We start from the raw sequence: 25905 nt of genomic DNA on the forward strand, positions 1-25905 counted from the left end.
TTAACCTCCTCTTCTCCAGGCTAAACATGCCCAGCTCCCTTAGCCGTTCCTCATAAGGCATCATTTCCTTGCTCTCTGATTTCCGTCACGGTGTTCTGTTGCACCAGAAGCGGTTTAGTCATCCTAGCCACATAACCCAGAAAGCTGTCTGTGGACAAACACCAGCTCCCTCGGCCTGAAAGCGAGATGAGTGCCACTACCCCATAGTCGCCTTTGACTGGACTCAAACATCCAGGGGTTCTTTACTTTACCTTATAGAGGATGTTTCACTTGCTCATTTTGTCCATAATCTTTTCACCGTGGTGGAAGTATGAGAGCAAGAATCCAAATTTACAGTAAGGCAATGTGCAACTCCAGCAGAATACAGACTGAGGTGTTTACAGTTCCTGTCATAAAACTGCTCAGGCAAGGGAGTTTGACTCCTTTTACACACAGAGAGCATTTCGACAAAACCATAAACCTTTTCCTCTAGGATTTGCCATAGAATTTACTCCCTATTTCTGTTCCAAGGTAGAAATTGTCCTTGCAAAGATATCTTAGGAGTGCGTACTGAGAAGGGAGATCTAAAGAAAACCCTCAGCCGGTGTGAGAGTTTAATGTAGCTTTAATTGGTAGCTCCTCTTAGTTTTTATCGCTCTCTGGTTCAAATGCCTGATCTAATATTCTTGTTTCTTTTAACTCTGCTAACGTTTTGTGTTATGCTTTATCTTCAGTTCATCAGCTGCTTTGGATACTTCTTGCAGGAAAAAAAGCAGGGTAAAAGTAATTAACCCAGCCGGGAGGGAAAAACTGGAGAACGCAAATTGGAAAGCTGCGTATAACAGGCTTTTGCACAAAATGCTGAACATCACAGATGGCTTGGATAAAGGATGGGGAGCCTGTGGCTTTCCAGATATTCTGGGACTCCAACTCCCATCAGCTCCAGTAAGCATGCATGCCTAATGTTCAGGGATGATGGGAGTTGTAGTCCCAACATCTATTTGGTGTGCTGGAGGGCTTAATGTCTGCTGTTGCTCCACCACCAAAAACAGCCATTGCACAGGGGTATACAGATTGAAAAACTGAGAGATGCAATTACCACATGGAACTTTTACGTATCAACTGCATCTTAATTCCTGCAGGGGAGTTTTGTCCATGCAGGAATTTTATGATGGTGAAATAGGAATTAAATGAAGAAACCTTTGTGTATGGAGTACACTTCTCACATTAGGACTCTGCTAGAGTTGCCATTTGTTTCTTATTTCAAGGAAGGCTTCCTCATTTATTTGTGAGATGTAGCATAACGGTTAAAGGCAGGCATAGGCAAACTCGGCCCTCCAGATGTTTTGGGACTACAACTCCCATCATCCTTAGCTAGGCCAGTGGTCAGGGATGATGGGAGTTGTAGTCCCAAAGCATCTGGAGGGCCGAGTTTGCCTATGCCTGGTTAAAGGCAACTTTAAAGTATTATCAAGATACTATCTTCTGCTATATCTTTTGAGAGGTTTTCTTCACTCTGCATTTGGGCACCTGTAGGACCTCCTGATAGAGGGACGTGGGTGGCGCTGTGGGTTAAACCACAGAGCCTAGGACCTGCCGATCAGAAGGTCGGTGGTTCGAATCCCCGCGATGGGGTGAGCTCCCATTGCTCAGTCCCTGCTCCTGCCAACCTAGCAGTGCGAAAGCACGTCAATGTGCAAGTAGATAAATAGGTACCACTCTGGCAGGAAGGTAAACGGCATTTCTGTGGGCTGCTCTGGTTTGCCAGAAGCGGCTTGGTCATGCTGGCCACAAGACCCGGAAGCTGTATGCCGGCTCCCTTGGCCAATAAAGCGAGATGAGCACCGCAACCCCAGAGTCGGTCACGACTGGACCTAATGGCCAGGGGTCCCTTTACCTTTACCTAGGGCCTCCTGATATCAAGGAGGAGGTTTTCACCTATGTTTGAATATCAGTGGACACCATTTTGAATCAAAATGGAAGACTAAACAATTCCAAAATTGCACTGATTTTAACCACGTTTTGCATGATGGTTCCGAACATCAAGGGGAATATTTTTGTCTATGTTCGGATACAGTTAGACACCATTTTGAATCAAAATAGAGAATGAACCTTACACAATTGCAGTGTTTTTTGGGTTTCTTAGAATTTACAAACAAGGCTGAATAGAAGGGCATTAGTAGCTGAACAGAGTACTGTTGGCGTTTTGATTCTTTTAGTACATCATTTACTTATGGCCTCCCAATTTTTTTTCTTATTTTGGAGCTCCGCAAGCCTGAATGAAATTAAAATGTATCATAGGAGGGAGTACTGTACCTTTAATAGCAACAAAAAGGTTGATGTCAAAAGTATAAGGCTGATCATCGCAGAGGTAGGGCAGTGGCCTGGGATCCTTGAAGAAGCAAAAGATGCGTCATATATCCCTCTATAATAGCAGACTCAAGTGGTTGAGTGTCTATCAGTTCTGAAGTGAAAACAGAGGGCTGCATCCAACATGCTGCTAGGTTACAGTCCCTTTGTGGTACACCTGTTGCTCTGGCTGGATGATGTTGCGCAAGGAAAAACACAAGTGCAAGCGGTTTCACAACTAAATCCACTGTTGCACAAGAACCAGCTGTTGTGCACCAAGCTTCTGCTAGCACAAAAGTTGCACTGGATTCCTTCGTTGTTCAATCTTTAAATTCTGCCATCTACTACCCCAAAGGTGGTGGAGCCAGGATCTTACTCGGGTTGTTCCCAGGTCAGATCAAGGTCTCTCCCAGTGCTGGATTTAAATCCTTTAGAGCCCCCCAGCACTTAAAAAGATTTTGGTGCCCCCATATATATACAGTGGTGCCTCGCAAGACGAAAAGAATCCGTTCTGTGATTCTCTTCGTCTAGCGGTTTTTTCGTCTTGCGAAGCAAGTCCATTGACGGATTAGCGGTTTAGTGCTATTAGCGCTATTAGCGGCTTTTAGCGGCTTATCTGCTGATCAGATCAGCTGATAAGCGGCTTAGTGGCTTAGAAAAGGGGGGGGGGAAAACCAGCAGGAACTCGCAAGACATTGTCGTCTTGCGAAGCAAGCCCATAGGAAATTCGTTTTGCGAAGCACCTCCAAAACGGAAAACTCTTTCATCTAGTGAGTTTTCCGTCTTGCGAGGCATTCGTCTTGCGGGGCACCACTGTGTGTGTGTGTGTGTGTGTGTGTGTGTATATTTCAAAATATAAACAACAATAAACCATAAAATACTGCCTTCTGCAATTATTTTACAAAGTTCAGCACGACTGAATCTCGTTTTTATATTTTTTGTTGTTGTTGCACAGAACTTACAATGCACATATTGTGGGATCCTTTTTTTGTGGAACCTGGTTCAACTGCAGCATAGAGAATCTGGCAAAGGAAAATTTCTGTGGTGCCCCCTTCTTCCCTTGATGCCCTAAGCATGTGCTCATTTTGCTTAATGCTTCATCCAACCCTGGGTGCTCTGAAGTGCTGGGTCGGGACATTATTTGGATGATCATGCTCATCTCTGTTATTTATGTACGCCCCACCCACCTGACAAGTAGACTTGTTTCCACATAAGTCATGTAGAATATATTTCCCCGTAAGTCACATGGGATACATCTGATCACTTTTTGCTAACCTGGATAGGATTTGGCAGTGCAAACGGCATCAGAGCTTCCATAGTCACCACCCACGGAGAGATGGTGGTGCCAAAACTCTTGCCCAGAAATGGACCCAGGGGGACATATTCCCATTTCTGAATGTCACGTGCTAGGAGGCAAGGAAAGAGATGATATAGAGATATAGATATAGATATAGATGATATAGACATAGACTTGGACATATATATAGATATAGATACACAGTGGTACCTCAGGTTACTGATGCTTCAGGTTACAGACTCCGCTAACCCAGAAATAGTACCTTAGGTTAAGAACTTTGCTTCAGGATGAGAACAGAAATCGTGTGGCGGCGGTGTGGCAGCAGCAGGAGGCCCCATTAGCTAAAGTGGTACAGTGGTACCTCTGGTTGCGAATGGGATCTGTTCTGGAGCCCCATTCGCAACCTGAATGGAACGCAACCCGCGCCTGTGCACACGCAGGTTGAGATTTGCCGCTTCTGTGCATGCATGCGACGTCATTTTGCACGTCTGCGCATGCGCAAACGACGAAACCCAGAAGTAACCCTTTCTGGTACTTCTGGGTCGCCACGGGATGCAACCTGAAAAGACGTAACCTGCAGCATTCGCAACAGGTTAAGAACAGTTTCAGGTTAAGAACAGTTTCAGGTTAAGAACGGACCTCCAGAATGAATTAAGTTCTTAACCCGAGGTACCATTGTATATATAAGTTTTAGGCTCTGCTTCTCAGGGAAGGGGCTGTAGCTCAGTGGAAGAGAATCTATTTTGCATGCAGGAGGACCCAGGGTCAAATCCTGGCATGTCCAGGTAGGACTGGGAACAATTTAGGGCAGTGAAGGCGGTTCCACTGCACAGGATGCCCAAATGAAGGGGCACAAAATTGAGAAGATCCATAATTGGGAATATCAATTTTTAGGGTGCCAAATTTTGGCCTCACACAGGGTGCAATATTACGAAATATTACCCAAGTCAGGCATAGGCAAACTCTGGCCCTCCAGATGTTTGGGACTACAATTCCCATCATCCCTGACCACTGATCCTGTTAGCTAGGGATGATGGGAATTGTAGTCCCAAACATCTGGAGGGCTGGAGTTTGCCTATGCCTGACACAAGCTTCCTCCCTTGCTGGGAAAGACCTAGATAGCTGCTACCAGCTGGAGCATACAATACTGTGCATACAATACTCCAAAAAAGTTTACTTGGGAAGACAGGCAAACTAATGCCAGTATACTAGAAGCAGCAAAGATCACCAGTGTTGAAGCCATGACTCTTCAACATCAACTTTGTTTGACCAGTCACATTGTTCAGATGTCTGATTATCGCCTTCCAAAGCAACTACTCTATTCCGAGCTTAAAAATGGAAAGTTGACTGGTGGTCAACAAAAGAGGTTCAAATACTCTCTCAAGGCAAATCTAAAAAAATGTAGTAGAAACACTGAAAACTGGGAAACACTGGGCTGCAAGCGCTCCAATTGGAGAAAAGTCTTTCCCAAAGTTGCCATGGGCTTTGAAGATGCTCAAACTTAGGATGAAAGGGAGAAATGCGCTAAGAGGAAGGCACACTTGGCAAACATTCTCCGTGATCAACATCCGCCCAGAAACCTATCTCCCCACTGTGGAAGGACGTGTGGATCCAGAATTGGCCTCCACAGTCACTTATGGACTCACTGTTAAAACCGTGTTCATGGAAGACAATCTTACTCGGCTACAAGTGGTCTCCGAAGAAGAAGAAGAAGACAACATTGACGACAATACTGTGTTAGACAGATCAATGGTCTGACACGATATAGGACAGGTTCCAATGTTTAACTGGAGAAGAACACTAGCTCTGAAGCAGAACATCTGCTTTGCATACAGGAGGTCATAGGTTCAAGGCTGCTGTCTGAAATCCTTAAGAGCCACTGGCAGTCAGTAGAGACGATACTGAGCTCAATTGACCAATGGTCTGATTCAGCCTAAGGCCGCTTCCTATATCTTTGCTCTCCTTAAGGAATCTTCAGAAGTCTGCCTCATTTCACTAGATTGTCTAATACAAAAGCATAGCAAGAGGTTTCCTGCCGTGGGGAACATCAGCAGGGCTCATTACCGCTCCAGTCATTCATAAGGACCATCCCAAAGATGTGCTTGTGAGCTTCGCTGATGGGAACTGCCTCTCCAGGTTTGTTTCCAGGGCCTACAAAGAAAGCCTGGGAAAATACAGGAGGTGGTTTTGTTAGGGTGTATCCTCCAGAAATGAAAATATGCCATTTTATACAATAGAACCAACATGGTAAAGCACATGCACTCATCTCAGCTTATCCCATCCAATTCCTCGATTCTTACATGGCCCTTTCTGTGCAAACAGGACAGGATTTGGAGCACAATGCAAGTTTATTTGTTTGATTGCTGAGCATCTGGTCTTATTTTGAACTGTGGTTTTAACTCTGCTTAAATGCTTGCATTTTCATTGATGAGTTGCCTCAGGGCTCTTACGAGAGGAAATCAAATCATCATGCAGTTCCCATCATAATGCTCCTCTTTCCCTCAACTTTGACACCTGAGATGGTGTTTGTGTGACCTACCCTACTCTTGTGAGTGCAATTTGTTTAAAACTGTTTTAATAATGTATTTTAAATGGTCGTTAACTCACCCCGGGACCTTATGGTGAAGGGTGCATAAGAAATTGAATTAATAGTAGTTGCAGTAAAACAATGACGACGACAACAACAACATTGTAGTATTTATTTTCCTAGATCCTTCCTAACATTAACTTGCTCCTAGATATATGCCCTATTTTCCTGCTGCTTTAATTTCTAATTGTGGTTTTATTGTTATGTTCCCTGCGCCCCCCCCTGCTCCTTTAATTGGCCCAATCCAATTGAAGCGTTGGTCCTACACTGAAACTGATGGGTATGGCTAACTTGGACTTATTAATTTCAGTAGGTTTATTCTGAATATAATTAAGTTGTAAACAACTCAATGGTTTTTGATTTGATCATGCTCTGGCCTCAGAGGTTTATTGGTGTTGCTGTTGTTTAAAGGTAGACAGAAATTCACTAGATTAAAAAAAAACACAACAAAAGCATTTTTAAGTGAAGAGAATTTGAAAATTGTTTCCTCATCAATTAATTTCATCTTTCTCCTTATAGACAAGTTTGTTGCTTTATAAGCACTAGTAGAGAGACAATTGCAGCCAAATTTTTAAAAATCCAAAATGGTGTCAACTAGTTAGGGCTGTGTTTTTTTTCTTTTGTGAAAAGATCTAAATGGTTTGGGGGAGTTCTGACCGTTTCAATTTTGAGAATTCGCATTTCTGAAATTTTATATTTTCTTTTAATAATGGGTTGTCTTGGGGGGGCACTAGGAGGTGCATTGGAAGATGGCCGACAATACCATCTCTCCGACCCACACAGGGTAATTAAGAGGCTGTTATGGGAGTAGGCAGCCTCCCTTGTTGCCCCAAGGAAATGGGGAACACTGCCCTTGCCTGCTGTGCCCATAAATCACCCCCTAATTCGAAAGAAGGGGGTGAGGGCCCTAGGCAGAATGCCCCCGTGTGGACTTCGGCTCTCCTGGACGCTGTCTCTGATCGCGCACTAGTTGCAGCAATTTGGAATAATTAATTACAAAAGAAGGAAATGCACATATTTCAAGTGAAGAAGGGGAGTGAAGTCTGCTAATTTAAGTGACCTCTGCGAAAGAAGATGACGGGCTGGAGAAACAGGAATATTTTACAATGAAGATACACCAAAGGCGGGGTATGTTGACAACGGGGCTGAATGGGGGGGGGGCCTTTTTTACTTTCCTTCTATGTGATTTACAAGAACCCCTCCTCATTAGAACCGTCGGTTGAACTGACCCAAGCAGGATAATTAAGGTCTGGGTGGAGATAAACTTTAACCAAAAGTATGCTTTATGGAAACCGAGAAGCAATAAGAGCTTTTGGGAATGGTGCAGCAATTAATTCGGAGTCGCCATCTTGCCAAAGGATTTATAGCCGGGAGGAAGAACGGACTTGTTTTCAGACTGCATTCCTAGTGAATCTCCTCAGAGGTTTTGAGAAAGGAGGCAGATTGGTGAAGATTAATGACGCTAAGACTGTTTTGATGTATGGAAGTGATGTTATATGGAAAACGTCTGGATATGGCTACTGGATAAAAATAATAATATCCACGCAGGATTACAAACTGTTCTAACCAGCTTGTGGAGACTATCAGAGGTCACAAAGAGAAAGGAAAAATATATGAAAATAACAACAAGAGATGTGGAAAAATAATAAGAAAGGACTGGATAGTACTGTGAACATCATAAGGTTAGATTTGTGGACATTAAAACAGCAGTAAGAAGCAAGAAGTTGATTGGATTCCTTCGGAACTTGAAATATGGGTACCCCCAACAAAAATTTAAATTCGGCTGTGTAATTTGGAATTTATGTAATTTGGTTTGATTTGATGTGATTGGTCGGTTAATAAAAAAATATTCTTAAAAAAATAATAATAATGGGTTGTCTTGTTTGCCCCCCCCTTTTTTTGGTCAGGGTTCTTAAAACCAGGGATAGAGAGATGAAGGGAACAACATAAGCAAATAAAATCCTACCATTTCCAGTTCAATATCCAAAAGTTTGCAAGCACCGAACACCGGGGGTTTTGCTGTGATTTAAACAGAACAAACACACACAAAAAGTAAGCATGCTGTTTCTTTTAATAGGGAAAGCGATGGTGTTTGCAAGCTTGACAGTGCCACCTCACTATGCATGCATGAATCAACTGCTTTTTAAAAAGAGAATACCTGTACTTATTTAAACAAGTCAGGAAAAGGACAAAGACTATTCTGCAGTACAGAATATGAGACAAAGCCTCTCACCACGAAGGGGCTAAGAAACAATAAATAAACATCCAAATCAGTCCAAAGCTGTAGAAACAAGATGAATGTACTTACAGAAGAAAAAGGAGGGGAGTAATAATAACCAAATCTATTTACATTAACCTCACCATATTAATAATACAATATGTGTGTACCCCTCACTTGTTCAGGGGAGACAGACATAAGAAAGGAAGAGTTATTATATCAACTGAAATCTTTGGAAATCCCTCAGGGGCAATTGACCATGTTCATCATGGCTGACAAATACAGTCATACCTTGGAATTTGAACTGAATCCGTTATGGAAGTCCGTTCGACTTACAAAATGTTCAGAAACCAAAACGCGGCTTCTGATTGGCTGCAGGAAGCTCCTGCAGCCAATCGGAAGCCGTGGAAGCTCTCTCCGACGTTCAGCTTCCAATAACAGTTCGCAAACCGGAAAACTCACTTCTGGGTTTGCAGCATTCGGGAGCCAAAACGTTCAAGAACTAAGCTGTTCGAAAACCAAGGTACGACTGTATATTAAAATCGTACCAAACAGAAAGGAACCTCTCTCTTTTAATTTGACACCTCGAGACTCTCCGCTTATATATTAATTCCGTTTATAAACATGAAACCAGATGGTGAATGGAAGGCCAAAAGGCTTACCGTCATCAGGTCGCATTTGTCCCAATGGCCTCCTGATTGGCGTCCCAGATACGACGACGGAAGAGGCACGTCCGTGGTACCCAACTGGCAAGTGCAACCTTGAAAAGAGAAATAATCACAAGGGGTTGTGATCATTAACTAAAAGGAGAATGTGGTCAACGCATAAGAACATAAGAAGAGCTGGATCATGTCAGTGACCCATCTAGTCCAGCATCCTGTTCTCACAGTGGCCAACGAGATGCCTATGGAAAGTCTAAAGGGACCCCTGACCATTAGGTCCAGTCGTGGCCGACTCTGGGGTTGCGGTGCTCATCTTGCTTTACTGGCCGAGGGAGCCGGCGCACAGCTTCCAGGTCAAGTGGCCAGCATGACTAAGCCACTTCTGCCAAACCAGAGCAGCACATGGAAACGCCGTTTACCTTCCTGCCGGAGCGGTACCTATTTATCTACTTGCACTTGGACGTGCTTTCGAACTGCTAGGTTGGCAGGAGCAGGGAGCAAGCAACGGGAGCTCATCCCGTCGCAGGGATTCGAACTGCCGACCTTCTGATCGGCAAGTCTTATGCTCTGTGGTTTAACCCACAGCGCCACCTGCGTCCCCAAGTCTACAAGGGTTCAAATCGCTTCATGAGTATCCTCTCACTCATCACATCCAGATAATGCTTTATCCTCGAATGGACACCCAAATGATGCTTCTCCCCACTCAACCCCTCCCAAACGTCGTTGGAGAAGCAACTGTTATAAGAAAAACTGCTCCCTTTCCCTTTTGGGGTATTCTGGAGCCCATAGAGAGTCTCCTTAAGTGGGTTCCCTATTGGTAGGAGAAAATAACAGAGGCCAACCAGAGTAAATTGAGAAGCAAAGCGGCTAGTAAGCCTTATCTTTATTCTAGGAACTGTTGCAACGGGGTCCCACTCCCCACACACAGGAGGGAGTGGAACCCCGAACAATGGTGTGCAGGCCCCTATATATACTTTTGAAATTTCCCACCCTGTAGCCCAAGACCACCAGCCCAAACATCATGCATACATCACAGAAGAAGGCGGTCTTCAGCAGAAATTTGAGAGTGTGCTCAGCTTAACATAGACTGTATTTGATATGGGAGGTGTAAGCCCCTACAGTCAAAAGACAACCAGAAAGCTTTTCCCATTTCCTTCTTCCTTGCATAGAAATATTTGAGGTCAATTTGGGAGAGTCAAAATGGCTTCAGGATTGTTGTCCTGTGTTATTTCAGACCCATGGCTTATATACTTATGTATGTGTTTGCCTAGTACATTTAGGAACATTTATTTTGTATTTGAGACCTTAGAATTCTTAGAACACAACTACTGACCAGTTGGGCATCAGAGCATTTTCCTTTCCTCGGAACATCACCCCGACATTTGTAGCATGTTGCCGGGAGGAATAGAAATCCGTATAGTCTCCTGTAGGGATGAGAATTTGGCAAAGAGCGGTGTTAGAGAAATGAACTGAAAGAAGCTGCAGAACTTGGCAACGACTTTGGATACCAGTAGCAATGCTTTATTGCCTTCATGGTGAAGGAGGACAGACCTGTGGTGCCACCAACCATGAATGGCATTTAATGGGGGGGGGGCTTTTCTTATTTGTGGTCTCCTTCAAAGGCTTTTAGTTTTTTACTCTGTGTTAGTTTTATGTTGGTTTTAATCACTGCTTTTTTATATAGAAAAGAAGAGGTGCCAGAACTCACCATGAACACCTCCCTTGTTCTCTTATACAGTGGTACCTCGGGTTAAGAACTTAATTCATTCTGGAGGTCTGTTCTTAACTTGAAACTGTTCTTAACCTGAAGCACCACTTAAGCTAATGAGGCCTCCCGCTGCTGCTGTGCCACCACCACACGATTTCTGTTCTCATCCTGAAGCAAAGTTCTTAACCCGAGGTGATATTTCTGGGTTAACGGAGTCTGTAACCTGAAGCATATGTAACCCAAGGTACTACTGTAATGGCAATGGAGCTCACCTGAGAGGTGCCGGAAAAAGGCCTTGGTTTTAATGCCTGTGCTTTTTGGTAAGTCACTTGGAGTTACTATATATATTGTTGTTGTTTAGTCGTTTAGTTGTGTCCGACTCTTCGTGACACGACTAAGTGATATGGAAGTGAGAGCTGGACCATAAAGAAGGCTGATCGCCAAAGAATTGATGCTTTTGAATTATGGTGCTGGAGGAGACTCTTGAGAGTCCCGTGGACTGCAAGAAGATCAAACCTCTCCATTCTGAAGGAAATCAGCCCTGAGTGCTCACTGGAAGGACAGATCCTGAAGCTGAGGCTCCAGTACTTTGGCCACCTCATGAGAAGAGAAGACTCCCTGGAAAAGACCCTGATGCTGGGAAAGATGGAGGGCACAAGGAGAAGGGGACGACAGAGGACGAGATGGTTGGACAGTGTTCTCGAAGCTACAAACATGAGCCTGACCAAACTGTGGGAGGCAGTGGAAGACAGGAGTGCCTGGCGTGATCTGGTCCATGGGGTCACGAAGAGTCGGACACAACTAAACGACTATACACACACACACAAATTAACTCAAAGCAACGTAATAATTAAGTGCAATAGATAATAAATGATATTTTAGGTAAAGGTAAAGGTAAAGGTACCCCTGCCCGAACGGGCCAGTCTTGACAGACTGTGGGGTTTGTGCGCCCATCTCACATTTATTGGCCGGGGGCCAGCGCTGTCCGGGGACACTTCCGGGTCACGTGGCCAGCGTGACATCGCTGCTCTGGCGAGCCAGAGCCGCACACGGAACGCCGTTTACCTTCCCGCTGGTAAGCGGTACCTATTTATCTACTTGCACCCGGAGGTGCTTTCGAACTGCTAGGTGGGCAGGCGCTGGGACCGAACAGCGGGAGCGCACCCCGCCGCGGGGATTCGAACCGCCGACCTTTCGATCGGCAAGCCCTAGGCGTTGAGGCTTTAGCCCACAGCGCCACCCGCGTCCCGAAATGATATTTTATTTTAATATATGTCAAAAGAGGGATCTTTTTTTAGCATTTTAATGGGGAATTTTGTTAACTTCTAAGGAAATCTGTGGTCATTTTAAGCTTGCCTGTGTTGCGTTTTTATCGTGGTGTGAGGTAATCTCTGCTGAGGTTGCCATATCTTATCTTCACCACATTTTGTTTTGCAAGGGTCTGATCTCATCTGATCTGATCTACTCTCCCATGACACATTTGTGTTTGCCTTCTGGGGCAGAAAGGGAAAAGGCTGCATGTAAACATTTAAAGCGCATATTTGAGGCACACAACTCCCAGCAAACAACCCTGGGAACTGTAGTTTGCCAAGGGTGCTGGGAATATTAGCTCTGTGAGGAGAAAGGTTCCTGGCATTCTTGGGTTGGGAATCATGCGGTTCACCCGTGAATGCAGCTTTTACTTTTTCCTCAATGATAGCTTTTTATATATTACATTTCCCTTCAGTCTTCTCTGCTCCAGGTTTAACAAAGCAATTCCTTCATCCTTCCCTCACCAGACTTGTTCTCTATACCATCTCCGTTGCCTGACTCTGAACCCATTCCAATTTTACATCTTTCTTCCTTACTATTCTTTATTATCACTACATTTATATCCCAATTTTCCTTTAAGGAGATCTCCATGTGTCTCCCCTCTTCCCAGCCTGACCTACCTCACAACACAGGTCAAGCTGAGAGACTGGCTCAAGGTCACCCAGTGAGCTTCATGGCTGAGTAAGGGATTGGAACCCGAGTCTCTGAGGTCCTAGTTCACCTCTCTAACCATTACACCATACTGTCTTTAAAAAAACCAAACCACAACTGGACACAGTACTAGAGAGCAGATGAGCTCTGACTAGTGCAGAATGAAATGGAGCTGTTGCTTCTCATGACTTGGAAACTAGTGTTTGACTTTCATCTGCTTGCCCTCCAAAAATCCTGCTTCCTTTGTTTTTTTCTGTTAAAAAAAACAAAAACACAAGTACAACACAGTGAATGATTTCAAATACAATTCACTTACTGCCCTCTGGTGTCCGTCATAGAGAACAGCATGGCTAAACTTTCCATTCACTTTACTCTGACTTTCCTCCTTTCGTGTCCACATTTGTGGGCATGTCAGTTGTGCAGGAAGCGGAGGGGCAACACAGTTGGTAGAGCGTGGGATGCTTAATCTCAGGGTTGTGGGTTCAAGTGCCGCTCTGGGCAAAAGTTCTCTGCATTCCAGCGGGTTGAGCTAGATGACCCTTGTGGTCCCTTCCAACTCTACGATTCCAACACAGCTGACAGGACTAGTCTGTGATGGAAAAGTTGGTTCCACAAGTATTTCTTTTTTACTTTTATCTCCTGCCAGCAAATGGTTAAAGAACGGCAGCCTCTCATTGGCTGAGGTTCCAGGAAGGAGAATTTAAAAGGAGAGACTTTGGAGCAGCCTTTCTCAACCTGTGGGTCCCCAGATGTTTTTGAATTACAACTCCCATCACCCCTAGCTAGCAAGGCCAGAGCTCAGGGATGATGGGAGTTGTAGTCCAACACATAGCTGCCAACTTACAGATTTGAAAATAAGGGACCAGCAGCCTTGAAAATAAGGGACCAGCAGCCAAAATAAGGAACCTGCAGCCTCACCTGTTCCAGGCACTCCAGTCTGAGTCCTCCTGCAGTCTGGTCAAACTCATGCTGGTAGCTTCGAGAACACTGTCCAACCAACTTTGTAACCAGAGGTTCAACTGAATAGAATCTGAATCACATGCACCACAAGGCCTATACAGCCTCAACTTAAGATGGCTCCCCGCCCTGGCTTTGCACTGCAAAGTTTGCAGCAGTACGTGCAACAAAGTGGCATCCAGCATTCAAAAAACCCCTCAGCTTGCATTAACTAGCCAGACACAAGGCATGCAAGCTCCACCCACCAGTCATTCTTAGACTTCTTATTGGGTGAGCAACACAGCCAAGCAACACAGTTGGAGCCTCCCTCCTCCCTGGCCGGCAAGGAGGGAGGAAGAGGAGCTGCTTCCTTTGAAATTTAAGGGACATCATTTAAGGGACATCCATCAATAAGGGACAGCAGCGGGACATGGCCCTGGAATAAGGGGCTGTCCCTTCAAATAAGGGACACTTGACAGCTATGGTCCAACAACATCTGGGGACCCACAGGTTGAGAAAGGCTGCGTTTTGAGGGAGAGAGTTAGTTAGGTTGGGTTTGAGTTGTGGTTGTGGAGGGGGTTGGAATTGAGGCTGGAGAGGTTGGGAGTTAGGTTAGGAGACAGGATGAAATATACAGAGTGCTGAGGAGGGAGCGTTGGTTCAGGAGAAAACATCCACTCCGAGTGAATGGAGAAGGACAGAGTATAGTGTCCTGCAGGAGTAATAGGATCGAATCTTGCTGGGCGAATGAGGGAGAGACAGGAGAAGTAGGAGCTGAAAAAGGATCAGTCTACTTAGGTCTCTCACTATTCTGGAGGGAAGATACTCTTCTGTGGAAGGAAGAGACTCCCAAAACCCAGTTAAGGAAGGGGGGGTTGTGAGCCCTTAAGACTATTACTGAAAGTTACCTCAGGAGTTGGATTTGTTAAAGGAGGGGGACCTGAAGGTCCGTATAGTTAAAGCTATGGTTATCCCAGTAGTGATGTATGGAAGTGAGAGCTGGACCATAAAGAAGGCTGATCGCCGAAGAATTGATGCTTTTGAATTATGGTGTTGGAGGAGACTCTTGAGAGTCCCATGGACTGCAAGAAGATCAAACCTCTCCATTCTGAAGGAAATCAGCCCTGAGTGCTCACTGGAAGGACAGATCCTGAAGCTGAGGCTCCAATACTTTGGCCACCTCATGAGAAGAGAAGACTCCCTGGAAAAGACCCTGATGTTGGGAAAGATGGAGGGCACAAGGAGAAGGGGACGACAGAGGACAAGATGGTTGGACAGTGTTCTACAAACATGAGCCTGACCAAACTGCAGGAGGCAGTGGAAGACAGGAGTGCCTGGCATGCTCTGGTCCATGGGGTCACGAAGAGTCGGACGCGACTAAACGACAACAACAACCTGAAGGAAAGTGCCACCTCAGAAAGGAACCAAACTAAAAAGCCGAAACCTCTGTGAAACGAATTCACCAAACTAGCTTATTAATTCTGAAGTAACCTAAGTTTCTCCACTTGTATTATAATACCTTGTTTTAAAATATATCTTTATTGTTATTTTAAAAACATCCGCTTGGGACTCCAGCTTATTGGTTGTCCCCCACACCAAGGTCTCCCACGGGATACTCTGGGATAGTTAGCATTTGTTTTAAGGGTTGTTCAGGGAGGTGGGGGAAATATATGTAAGAGAGAGCGGGTGAGTTGGCGCGAGCGGTAACTGAGGCGTCAGTCCCTTCGCACTAGTCCTGCCTATTCTCTTCTTATAAGAGGACTAGTCAAATTCACAGAGGATAAGGCTATCCATGGTTACTGTTTTACCTTCACTGTTGGGGGCAGAAATGCTTCTTTGTACACATTACTTAGAGCGGGGTTATTGGGTTGTTCTTGGTTTTTTATTTCGATAATGTATTTTGTGATTTTATCTTGTAAACCACCCTGAGACCTGTGGATATAGGGCGGTACACAAATTTAATAAAAATAAATGAATGAATAAATCACTTGAGCTGGAGAACGGCACTGAAAAATTGAGAGAAGTGTGGATTTTTAAGGGCAGCTGTGTGTTGGTTCGGAAAGCGAGGGTTATTAGGTGGGTTCGCCTTTAACTGTCAATGGAATCAAATTTCTACCCCTTTTCTAGCATAAAGGTAAAGGTAAAGGGACCCCTGACCATTAGGTCCAGTTGTGGCTGACTCTGGGGTTGTGGCGCTCATCTCGCTTTATTGGCTGAGGGAGCCGGCGTACAGCTTCCGGAACATGTGGCCAGCATGACTAAGCAGCTTCTAGCAAACCAGAGCAGCGCATGGAAATGCCGTTTACCTTCCCGCTGGAGTGGTACCTATTTATCTACTTGCACTTTGACGTGCTTTCGAACTGCTAGGTTGGCAGGAGCAGGGACCGAGCAACGGGAGCTCACCCCGTCACGGGGATTCGAACCGCCAACCTTCTGATCGGCAAGTCCTAGGCTCTGTGGTTTAACCCACAGCGCCACCCGCATCCCACTTTTCTAGCATACACTACAGCTAAATCAAGAGACGGGATCTGACATTCCCAGTAATTCGGAGAATAGAACTCTGCTTCTGGAGTAAATGAATAAGGGTTAAGTGGATCTTGTTGACAGTAATAGGAACTCACCAATTTCAGCAGGAAGGTGCATTATTGCCGAAGCCTGTGGTACAAATGCTCTAGAAGGCAAACAAAGAAACAAACAAAAATAATGTTTAGTTCTCAAACACTATGGAAACTTGGTTTTGTTCACTCAAGGTGAATTTCTTTTTTTAAAAAAAATAAAATTTATTTTTGCATTTTCTATTTTACATAAACATATGAATTAAATACATAAACATATAATCCATTTTGACTCCCCCCCCCCATTGTGGATTTTAATATAATGATTTCCCCCTCTGCGTCTCTTTCGTATCTCTATTCTTATAAATCCTTTGTCAGTCCATTGTGCAAATTTTTTACTACAAGTTTTTTGTGAATCCTGCCAACGCATGTAATTCACTCAAGGTGAATTTTCTGACATCCCTCCCTCCCTCCCTCCCTCCCTCCCTCCCTCCCTCTCTCTCTCTCTGGCTTTTTACAATATTACAACTGGTCAATGTCAGCATTTGCCAATCTTCGAATGTTTACTGCAGCACACTTAAAAGAGCACCTCCCCCAGTACCAACTATCTTAGGCCTATGTACATTACAATCTAATCAATGTCTTGTATGCAGGCAGGCGTTGCTATAAATCGTTAGTAGAGCAAACATGTTTTTGGCATCTTCCAATACAATTTAAAAAATAAATAAATTCTTACTCACCTACCAAATCCTGTAAGTGACTAAGAATTGTCACTGTTTTTGTCATATTGGTTGTTTTCCCCTCAGAAGTGCTAACTTTGAATTGCATTGTTTGTCTGTTTGCAAATTGTGATGTCATGTTTTTAAGAAGGCCTGCCCAGAAGACAGCTGATCAGAGCTGACAGCAAGCCCTGCTTTGGACATTATGCAGCTCCCAGCTGAGAACTTTCTAGCACAGCCAGCCTCAGAAGACTAGGAATCCCAGAGGATCAATAATATTATTCAGTAATCTCTTTGGCTCCTGACATTCCAAACAAGCATTTGCACACAAGCTTAGCTTTGCAACTTAACAGCCCTCAACATCACTGTGTGGCACAAAGAGAGCAAAGAAATATTTTAGGGGGGAAACCACAGGGACTAGAAACTTACATATTTTTAAAAGAAGAAAATCTTGGAATCTTAGGAAATGGACTCTGTTGGCCACTAGCACATTCTGCAGCTTTTCTGGGCTCCCATAAAATAGCAGCACGCACACCTACAGAGTCCTAGCCACTTAGTCTCTCCCCAGTTTTTAGTTATCTTTTATTTACCTTTTGCGTAATTCCACGTTATCTCTCAGCGTCGGTTCTTTGTGAGACAGCAGCTTTTGGAGAAGCGCTCTGGCTTCTGTCCATGCTTCCCAGCCCAGCGCCATGAAACCGTTAAGGGTTGGCTGCAAAGGAGAGCGGACATGTTTTTCTGAGCACACAGCACATGAGGCATATTGTGATATGAAGGAAAGAGCACATGGATGCACAACAAACCCCAAGTCATCTTCTGCCCACCTCCAAATGCAATGGCAAATTGCAATGGCAGAGCACTGAATTACAGGTAATCTTGCGAAATGTCATACTGACGTCCTGCCACCTCCAAGCTTTTGGCAGGTCATTAGGAACATAGGTAAAGGTAAAGGGACCCCTGGCCATTAGGTCCAGTCGTGGCCGACTCTGGGGTTGCGGCGCTCATCTTGCTTTATTGGCCGAGGGAGCCGGCGTACAGCTTCCGGGTCATGTGGCCGGCATGACTAAGCCGCTTCTGGCGAACCAGAGCAGCGCACGGAAACGCCGTTTACCTTCCCGCCGGAGTTGTACCTATTTATCTACTTGCACTTTGACGTGCTTTCGAACTGCTAGGTTGGCAGGAGTAGGGACCGAGCAATGGGAGCTCACAGGAACATAGAAATCAGCATTATAAAGCGTCAGGCCATTGCTTCGTCCAGCTCAGTATGGTTTACATCGTGGGTGGAGAACCTCAGGTTTGGGGGCTCAAGGTCACCTTGGCAAAATACCTGATCAAAGACATGATGCTGCTTAGAAAGGATAGGCCCATCAAACAGATGCTTAATGGCGCTGAGGTCCAGCACTTGATCACCAATGGCAACTCCAATTCTGGGTCTGGGCTGCGAGAGAAGATAGAATGAGATAAGCATCTATACCAGGGGTCAGCAACCCTTTCCAGCAGGAGGCCAGTCCACTGTCCCTCAGACCATGTGGCGGCAGTGGCGTAGCGTGGGGGGTGCCAGGGGTGCCGGCCACACCGGGCGCAACATCTGGGGGGGGGGGCGCGCTCGCTGCCTCCAGAGTCGCCGAAGAGCCTCGGGCGCAGGCTGTAGCAGAGCCACATGTCTCACAGAACCGACGAGCTGTGCGCGCGTCCGGGCTGAAGGCGTCCGGCAGGCAGCGGCTCTCAGCCCTGTGCGTCAGGGCCGCGGAGGACGCGCCAGGCAGCCCCTCCTCACAGCCCCGCCTCCGCCGCTGCTGCTGCAGCTGCTGGGCCATGTTGCATTTTCCTCGCCTCTCTGCCCCCTCCTCCTCCGGGCAAGCGGCGTGGTTTGGCGGCAGCGCCAGCGGCAACTCGCCTCAGATCGGCAGGTTAGGGGTTGGGGGGGGGGCGCAAATTACTTGCCTTGCCCCGGGTTAGGGGGCGCAAATTACTTGCCTTGCCCCGGGTGCTGACAACTCACGCTACGCCGCTGTGTGGCGGGCCGGACTATATTTTGAAAAAACAACAATGAATTCCTATTCGCCACAAATAACCCAGAGATGCATTTTAAATAAAAGCACACATTCTACTCATGTAAAAACACGCTGATTCCCGGACCGTCTGCGGGCCGGATTGAGAAGGCGACTGGGCTGGATCCGGCCCCTGGGCCTTAGGTTGCCTACCCCTGATCCATACTTTCCAGATGTGACGCTAGCCAGCGGTAAACACAGAGCAAAGAATAGAGCTGCAGCCAGTTGTGTAGCGGTAAATTCAGAAGCTGAGGGTCTCTTCAGGATGGCCACAGCCACACACTGTCACAGCTACACCCTTCTAAGATTATATAGTGATCTGATAATTCTGCAATAATATTATTAATAAGGGATGCATTGAAATGATCAATGCAGAACTCCATGTGCTGCCTTTATGTTAGATCTACTTTTTTCTGAGCACGTACAGGGGCTAATGATTTTGGACTTAAGTAATAATAATAATAATAATAATAATAATAATAATTTATTACTTATACCCTGCTCATCTGGCTGGGCCTCTACCAAAATATTAAAAGCACCATAAAACATCAAACATTAAAAGCTTCCCTAAACAGGGCTGCTTTCAGATGTCTTCTAAAAGTCAGTTAGTTGTTTATTTCCTTGACATCTGATGGGAGGGCGTTCCACAGGCAGGCGCCACTACTGAGAAGGCCCTCTGCCTGGTTCCCTGTAACCTCACTTCTCGCAGGGAGGGGGGGACCACCAGAAGGCCCTTGGAGCTGGAGCTGTGTCCGGGCAGAATGATGGGGGTGGAGACGATCCATCAGGTATACTGGCCTGTGGTACGAATGCTAAGGCTTTTCTGTTGTATGTAATAGAACCTGCGCCCCATTCTCTTGAAACGGAAGCACCTTGTTGTTTTCAGTGTTCCTAAATGCTTAGTATACAGAGCAAGTCTTCAGTGTTCTCCCACAAGCCTTCTCCAGAGTGACCCTAGGAGCCAATCCTCCGTCGCTGACACACCTCCTTTCACTCTGATTGGCTCCAGTCAGCACAAAGGGGGAGAAAGGCTTCTTCTCAGTGGCTAAAAGAGCTCCCCTTTCCTGCTGATTGGGCGGCTCTAGCAGGGGTGTACTTTGTACTATGGCACCCTGAGCTAAGCCAAAATTTGGCGCACACCCCACACCCCTCGTGCCACGCCATGCTTGGGGAAGGAGCAGCGATGGCTCCGGTATGGTCCTAGACATAGCTGTCAACTTACAGATTTGAAAATAAGGGACCAGCAGCCGCGAAAATAAGGGATCAGCAGCCAAAATAAGGGGTTTTAGTCAACAAGCCCCCCCCAAGATTGCCGCCCACCATTGTGCTCAACCAGCTCATTTCCTTTCCCCCCCACCATGTGCCCCCGCTCCAGACAGACCTTTTCCCTGGCAAGGGTGAGTGGGCCGTCGATGACGTATCCATCCGATTCTGAGTACAGGTATGTTCAACTTCTGAGCCCCTCCGAGCCAAAGGCAGAAAGCCCAGCCAACAGCCAAATGAAGCCTCAATCAGCGGTTCCCACAGCGCAGCAACCCGGCAAAGGGGATGCAGCAAGGAAAACCAGCGTCACCTCTCCGCTGGGAAGCGCTGAGCAAAGGCGAGTCCCCAGGCAACGTGGCCGCTTTGATCGGCACAAGGCATGCAAGCTGCACCCGGCAGTCATTCTTAGACTCCTTGTTGGGTGAGCAACGCAGCCAAGCAACACAGTTGGAGCCTCCCTCCTCCCAGGGAGGGAGGGAGAGGAGCTGCTTCCATTGAAACCCGGGAAATTTAAGGGACATCATCAATAAGGGACAGCAGCGGGACATGGCGCTGGGATAAGGGTTGGTTGACAGCTATGGCCAAATAAGGGATGGTTGACAGCTATGGTCCTAGACCCCTCACACCTGCTTCCCAAAGCAGGGCAAGAGCTAACTAGGCTTTGGGAAGGAGGCTGCCAGTCAGTGTTGACAATAATGAGCTAGATTTCAGGCAGGGGTCATTCCCAGCCCTACTTGGTAATTGAACCTGGAATCAGCTGGTTGCAGACTGGATGGTCTGTGGGAAGCTGGCTTCCAGCACCAGTCTTGTCGGTGCTACAAAGGTGTCTGCAATTGTGATAGGAAGGCTGGCAACATTAGTCCTGCTATGTGGGAATCCCTTGCAGATGACTACAGTGTCTGGAGGCAGTCAGTCAGGTTGTGCATTCACAGCAGGGACCAGAGGAGGGGTGGCTGTTGGGAGGAGTGTAGAAAGTGGAAACACCAAAGTACCGTACATCTGCAACAGGACAACCAGATGCCTTCGTCTGCCCCAGATGCAACAAAACATGTCTCTCCCATATTGGCCTCTACAGCCACAGCAGATGCTGTAACCTTCCAACAGTTTATTTTTATTTATTAGATTTATATACAGCCCTTAATCATAAGGTCTCAGGGAGGTAATAATAATAATAATAATTACTTATACCCCGCCTATCTGGCTGGGCCTCCCCAGCCACTCTGGGCGTCTCCCAACAGAATATTAAAAACAAGATAAAAGTTCAAACATTAAAAACTTCCCTAAACAGGGCTGCCTTCAGATGTCTTCTACAAGTCAGATAGTTGTTTATTTCCTTGACATCTGATGGGAAGGCGTTCCACAGGGCAGGCGCCACTACCAAGAAGGCCCTCTGCCTGGTTCCCTGTAACCTCACTTCTTGCAGGGAGGGAACCGCCAGAAGGCCCTTGGCGCTGGACCTCAGTGTCTGGGCTGAACGATGGGGGTGAAGATGCTCCTTTGGGGATACTGGGCTGAGGCCGTTTAGGGCTTTAAAGGTCACCACCAACACTTTGAATTGTGCTCGGAAACGTACTGGGAGCCCGTGCAGGTCTTTCAAGACCGGTGTTATATGGTCTCAGTGGCCACCAAGTCTAGCTGCCGCATTTTGGATTAGTTGTAGTTTCCAGTCACCTTCAAAGGTAGCCCCACGTAGAGCACACTGCAGTAGTCCAAGTGGGAGATAACCAGAGCATGCACTACTCTGGTGAGACACTCTGTGGGCAGGTAAGCTACAGCCCTTTCCCCCAAACATGCATAGGACAGGGGAGAGCAGGAGACAAATCTAGCTCTATCTAAATATTCACAAACACATCCCAAAATGTTTGCTTAGCAGGACTTTCTGCAAACGGACAAGTTAATGCATGACCTGAAGCTTAGAGGGCTAAACCATATGTGCCAACTGCCCTGATTTTTTTCTGATAGCTGCCTCTGGGTAACCACAGTCCTCATGTTGTCTTTTGGGAAAACTTTAAATATCCTATCTTAACCTGAAAAGAGCCTGCTGAGGAGCTCTCCCCCCCCATGAATTTGTCTAATCCTCTTTTGAAGCCATCTAAGTTGGTGCCGTCGCTGCCTCCAGTGGGAGCGAGTTCCATGGTTTAACTCTGTACTGTATGAAGAAATATTTTCTTTTGTGTGATCCAAGCCTTCCAACACTCTAAACTCTGTAGGAAAGTTTCTCTTGCAAGTTCCAAAGATCTCAGAAGCCTGCGCTGCAGTAACATGGAGCAGTGGCGTAGCGTGGGTTGTCAGCACCCGGGGCAAGGCAAGTAATTTGAGCCCCCTAACCCGTGGATTTTGCGCCCCCTAACCCGTGAAGCGCGCCCCCCCCAGATGTTGCGCCCGGTGCGGCCGGCCCCCCCTGCACCCCCCATGCTACGCCACTGACGTGGAGCAGAGCTTTTCGTTTGGCTGCCCCTGAAACGGCATTCCTGTCAAGATACAGAAGACATCTGCTCTCTGGAAACACTTGAAAACGTTTTTGTTGTGACAGGCTTTCCCAGCCGGACAAATGCTTCCCCAAAAGTTAAGATGTTTTGCAATAAAGAAAAGGACAAGAAAATGCCCCGGAAAGTGTGGGATAACAATAGTGTTGATGCATCGTCATCTAACCTCCCCACAAACAAATCAGAATAAAAATGTTCATGAAATAAACTTACATTGCCTAACATTCCTGCAAACAATGCTCAATAAATGTCTCTTCTGGAAATGCTCCCAGTTTTTCCCAACAGTGTTTGAAAGTTCAGAAAATTAGGACTCAATTGAGGTAAAAATGAGGCACCGATCTTTGCCAAAAAGTCAGGAAGGAAAGGTTAATTTCGGAAAGAATGTTTGGAAAGCAGCAGGAAGGAAGAGCAAGAAAATCAGAGCATCTATTAATTGGCACAAAATGAAGTCTTTCTTGATAAAATCACCACCTGCACAGAGTGTCTCTTGGTACCATTGCAAACTACTTGGGTTGTTGCTCAGCTTATAATTGAAGCTACCACCACACATCCATTGACATATGACCAGTGATAGCTCAGTCGTAGAGCGTCAAGACTCTTAATCTCAGGGTTGTGGGTTTGAGCCCCATGTTGGGCAAGATTCTTGCAGCAGCGGGTTGGACTAGATGACCCTTGTGGTCTCTTCCAACTCTATGATTCTATGACCCTCAGATCCCCTTCCAACTCTACAACCCTGTGATTCTTTTAAAAGTGTGTGCACAGAGAAGGGTCAAAATAAAACAGACTTTGCTTATCATCATTCCTCAAGGGGTTGTTGTGAGGCTAAAACAGGAAGAACTATATATATATATATATCTCCCGGGAGAGATATATAAATGTAGCAATATAGACATAAACAGTGTTATAACTAAGCAATCATCAAGCAAAGTTCCCAGCCTTGCTAGCTATGGTCACATCCAAGCACATATTTAGCAGTTTCCCCTAAAGTATCTTAGGAACTGTAGTTTATCCCTCCCTTAACAAGCTATAGTTCCCAGGATTCTGTGTGCTTTAACTTTATGGTGTCTCTCTCACAAACAGATCTTTGTTTCCTCAGAGCAGAGACAAATAGCCCAAAATGTACCTGCAAAGCCAGCCTCCTCCTTACCTGCTCCTTGGTGGAGAAGACTCCATAGGGCAGGTTCTGAATGGGGAAGTCCGAATCCTTGTCCACAGCGATAAACGACATTTCACCTCCTTCTTGCAGACGCAGAAAGTCAAAAGAGACTCGGCAGCTGTGGCATTCGCCTCTGCACTTCTGACAAGTCCCTCCCCTCCCTGTACGAAAGAGCCAATCAGAGCCCTTAACCGCAGACCACCCCTTCCGAAGGTTGCTGCCGGCAGCCCAGGAAACTAATGAATCCCAGAGTTTGGCGTGACTCGACAGCAACCTCCATCCCCCTTTGCCCACCCTCCCCACCAGCCCAGCCCTTTCCAAACATTTGCTAACCAGATCCAGGCTGGAGAGGATATAACAAAAGCAGTTGAGGGAGGGCAGGCACACTTTCCCCAAACTTCATGAACTTTGGACTGCGCCTTCCTCAACTGGGTGTCTCCCAGATGTTTTGGACTACAACTCCCATCAGCCAGCAGCTCCCAAAACATCTGGATGACACCAGGTTGAGGGAAGGCTGCTGGCATGAGACATGGAATCACAGGCAAAAAGAGAGTCTCTTTCCCAATCATCTTTGATGCTGCCTGAATTTCCTTTGCACCATGCAGGGCCTAATCCAGGACGGGGGAAGCTGTAGCCCTCCAGCAGCCCTGAACGTTGCCTATATTGGCAGGGCAAAGCCCAAAGTCTCAGCGCGACTGTCTCTCAATTGCAGCTCAGAAAGAATTCCTTAAACGCACAGGATCTTTGGTAGTTGCGTTTAGGTAAACGCTTTGGGAAGCTCCTTCAAGCAAATGAGTTCTTTGGGAGGAAAGGCACAAAAAACGTTAGGTTGCAGTAGGCAAGGCATTCCGGGGTGTCAGTCTTCCTATCTGCAATATGGGGGCAATACTGCTCTGCCCTACAAGCAGGGTTGTCAGGATAACTGATAAACATATTTGGAACAGCTTGGACACTCTGGCACTACCAAACACACCCTTCCGGGAAGCTCTATTTAGCTTAGCGGGACCGGCTTCTGAGTAAACATGCATAGGCTTGCACCACATTTAAAATCACTTTTAACAGTCTTTTAATACTGAAAAATTAAATTGAATAATGGCAGTGTGGCAATTTCCCTAGTGTTTTCTGTGAATGCTGAAGAGCACCTCAGCCTCCAGTGGCGTAGTGTGGGTTGTCAGCACCCGGGGCAAGGCAAGTAATTTGCGCCCCCTAACCCGTGGATTTGCGCCCCCCTAACCCGTGGATTTGTGCCCCCTAACCCCCAGATGTTGCGCCCGGCCCCCCCTGCACCCCCATGCTACGCCACTGTCAGCCTCTAACCCTAGCTTTGAAAATCTGAGATTAGGACCTGCCCTATTCCTGCAAGTTGTTTTTAGTTTTTCATGTTGTGCTTTAAATTGCTGCCACCTGCTGTGAGACCACGCAGGGGGCACACTTATTCCATGCCCACTTATTTAAAACCTCCCCCCTCCGCTCCCCAGAGCTTCAGTTCAGCAAGATTGTGGACCCTAAGCTGCTTCGCAGTCTTGAGAACAGTGACATTTTCCGCGTCATCCAAGTGATAGCTGATCAGCTGGACACGGCGGGGAAAGCGTTAGAGCAGGGGTTAGCAAACGTTTTCAGCAGGGGGCCGGTCCACTGTCCCTCAGACTTTGTGGGGGGCTGGACTATATTTTGGGGAAAAAACGAATTCCTATGCCCCACAAATAACCCAGAGATGCATTTTTAATAAAAGGACACATTCTACTCATGTAAAAACATGCTGATTCCTGGACCATCCGTGGGCCGGATCTAGAAGGCGATTGGGCCGCATCCGGCCCCCAGCCCTTAGCTTGCCTACCAATGTGTTAGGGCTTGGCAGGCCAAAGGGAGAGTGTCTGAGGACCACACACGGTCTGGGTCCATCCACCTGTGCTCCTGGACCAATGCTCCACCCCAGACATTTAAAACACATGACTTCTCCTAAACCAGCCTTTCTCA

General features: G+C 46.4%; 1 protein-coding gene across 1 annotated transcript in view; it reads right to left on the reverse strand.

The window, feature by feature from the left end:
* The window catches only part of FAH (fumarylacetoacetate hydrolase), a 31160-nt gene extending 7082 nt beyond the window's left edge, over positions 1–24078 (reverse strand). The window contains exons 1-10 of the mRNA XM_082198708.1: positions 23920–24078; positions 18300–18410; positions 17563–17684; positions 16320–16369; positions 10426–10516; positions 9093–9190; positions 8179–8231; positions 5690–5789; positions 3604–3734; positions 2296–2371 (exon numbers count right to left, since the gene is read on the reverse strand). Of these exons, the coding sequence (XP_082054834.1) occupies positions 2296–2371; positions 3604–3734; positions 5690–5789; positions 8179–8231; positions 9093–9190; positions 10426–10516; positions 16320–16369; positions 17563–17684; positions 18300–18410; positions 23920–24000 (913 nt within the window). The 5' untranslated portion in view covers positions 24001–24078. The remainder of the gene's footprint in view (positions 1–2295; positions 2372–3603; positions 3735–5689; positions 5790–8178; positions 8232–9092; positions 9191–10425; positions 10517–16319; positions 16370–17562; positions 17685–18299; positions 18411–23919) is intronic.
* Between the last annotated feature and the right edge of the window lie 1827 nt (positions 24079–25905).

The sequence above is a fragment of the Podarcis vaucheri genome, assembly GCF_965113315.1.
Source record: "Podarcis vaucheri genome assembly, chromosome: 14".
NCBI classification, from domain to species: Eukaryota; Metazoa; Chordata; class Lepidosauria; order Squamata; family Lacertidae; genus Podarcis; species Podarcis vaucheri.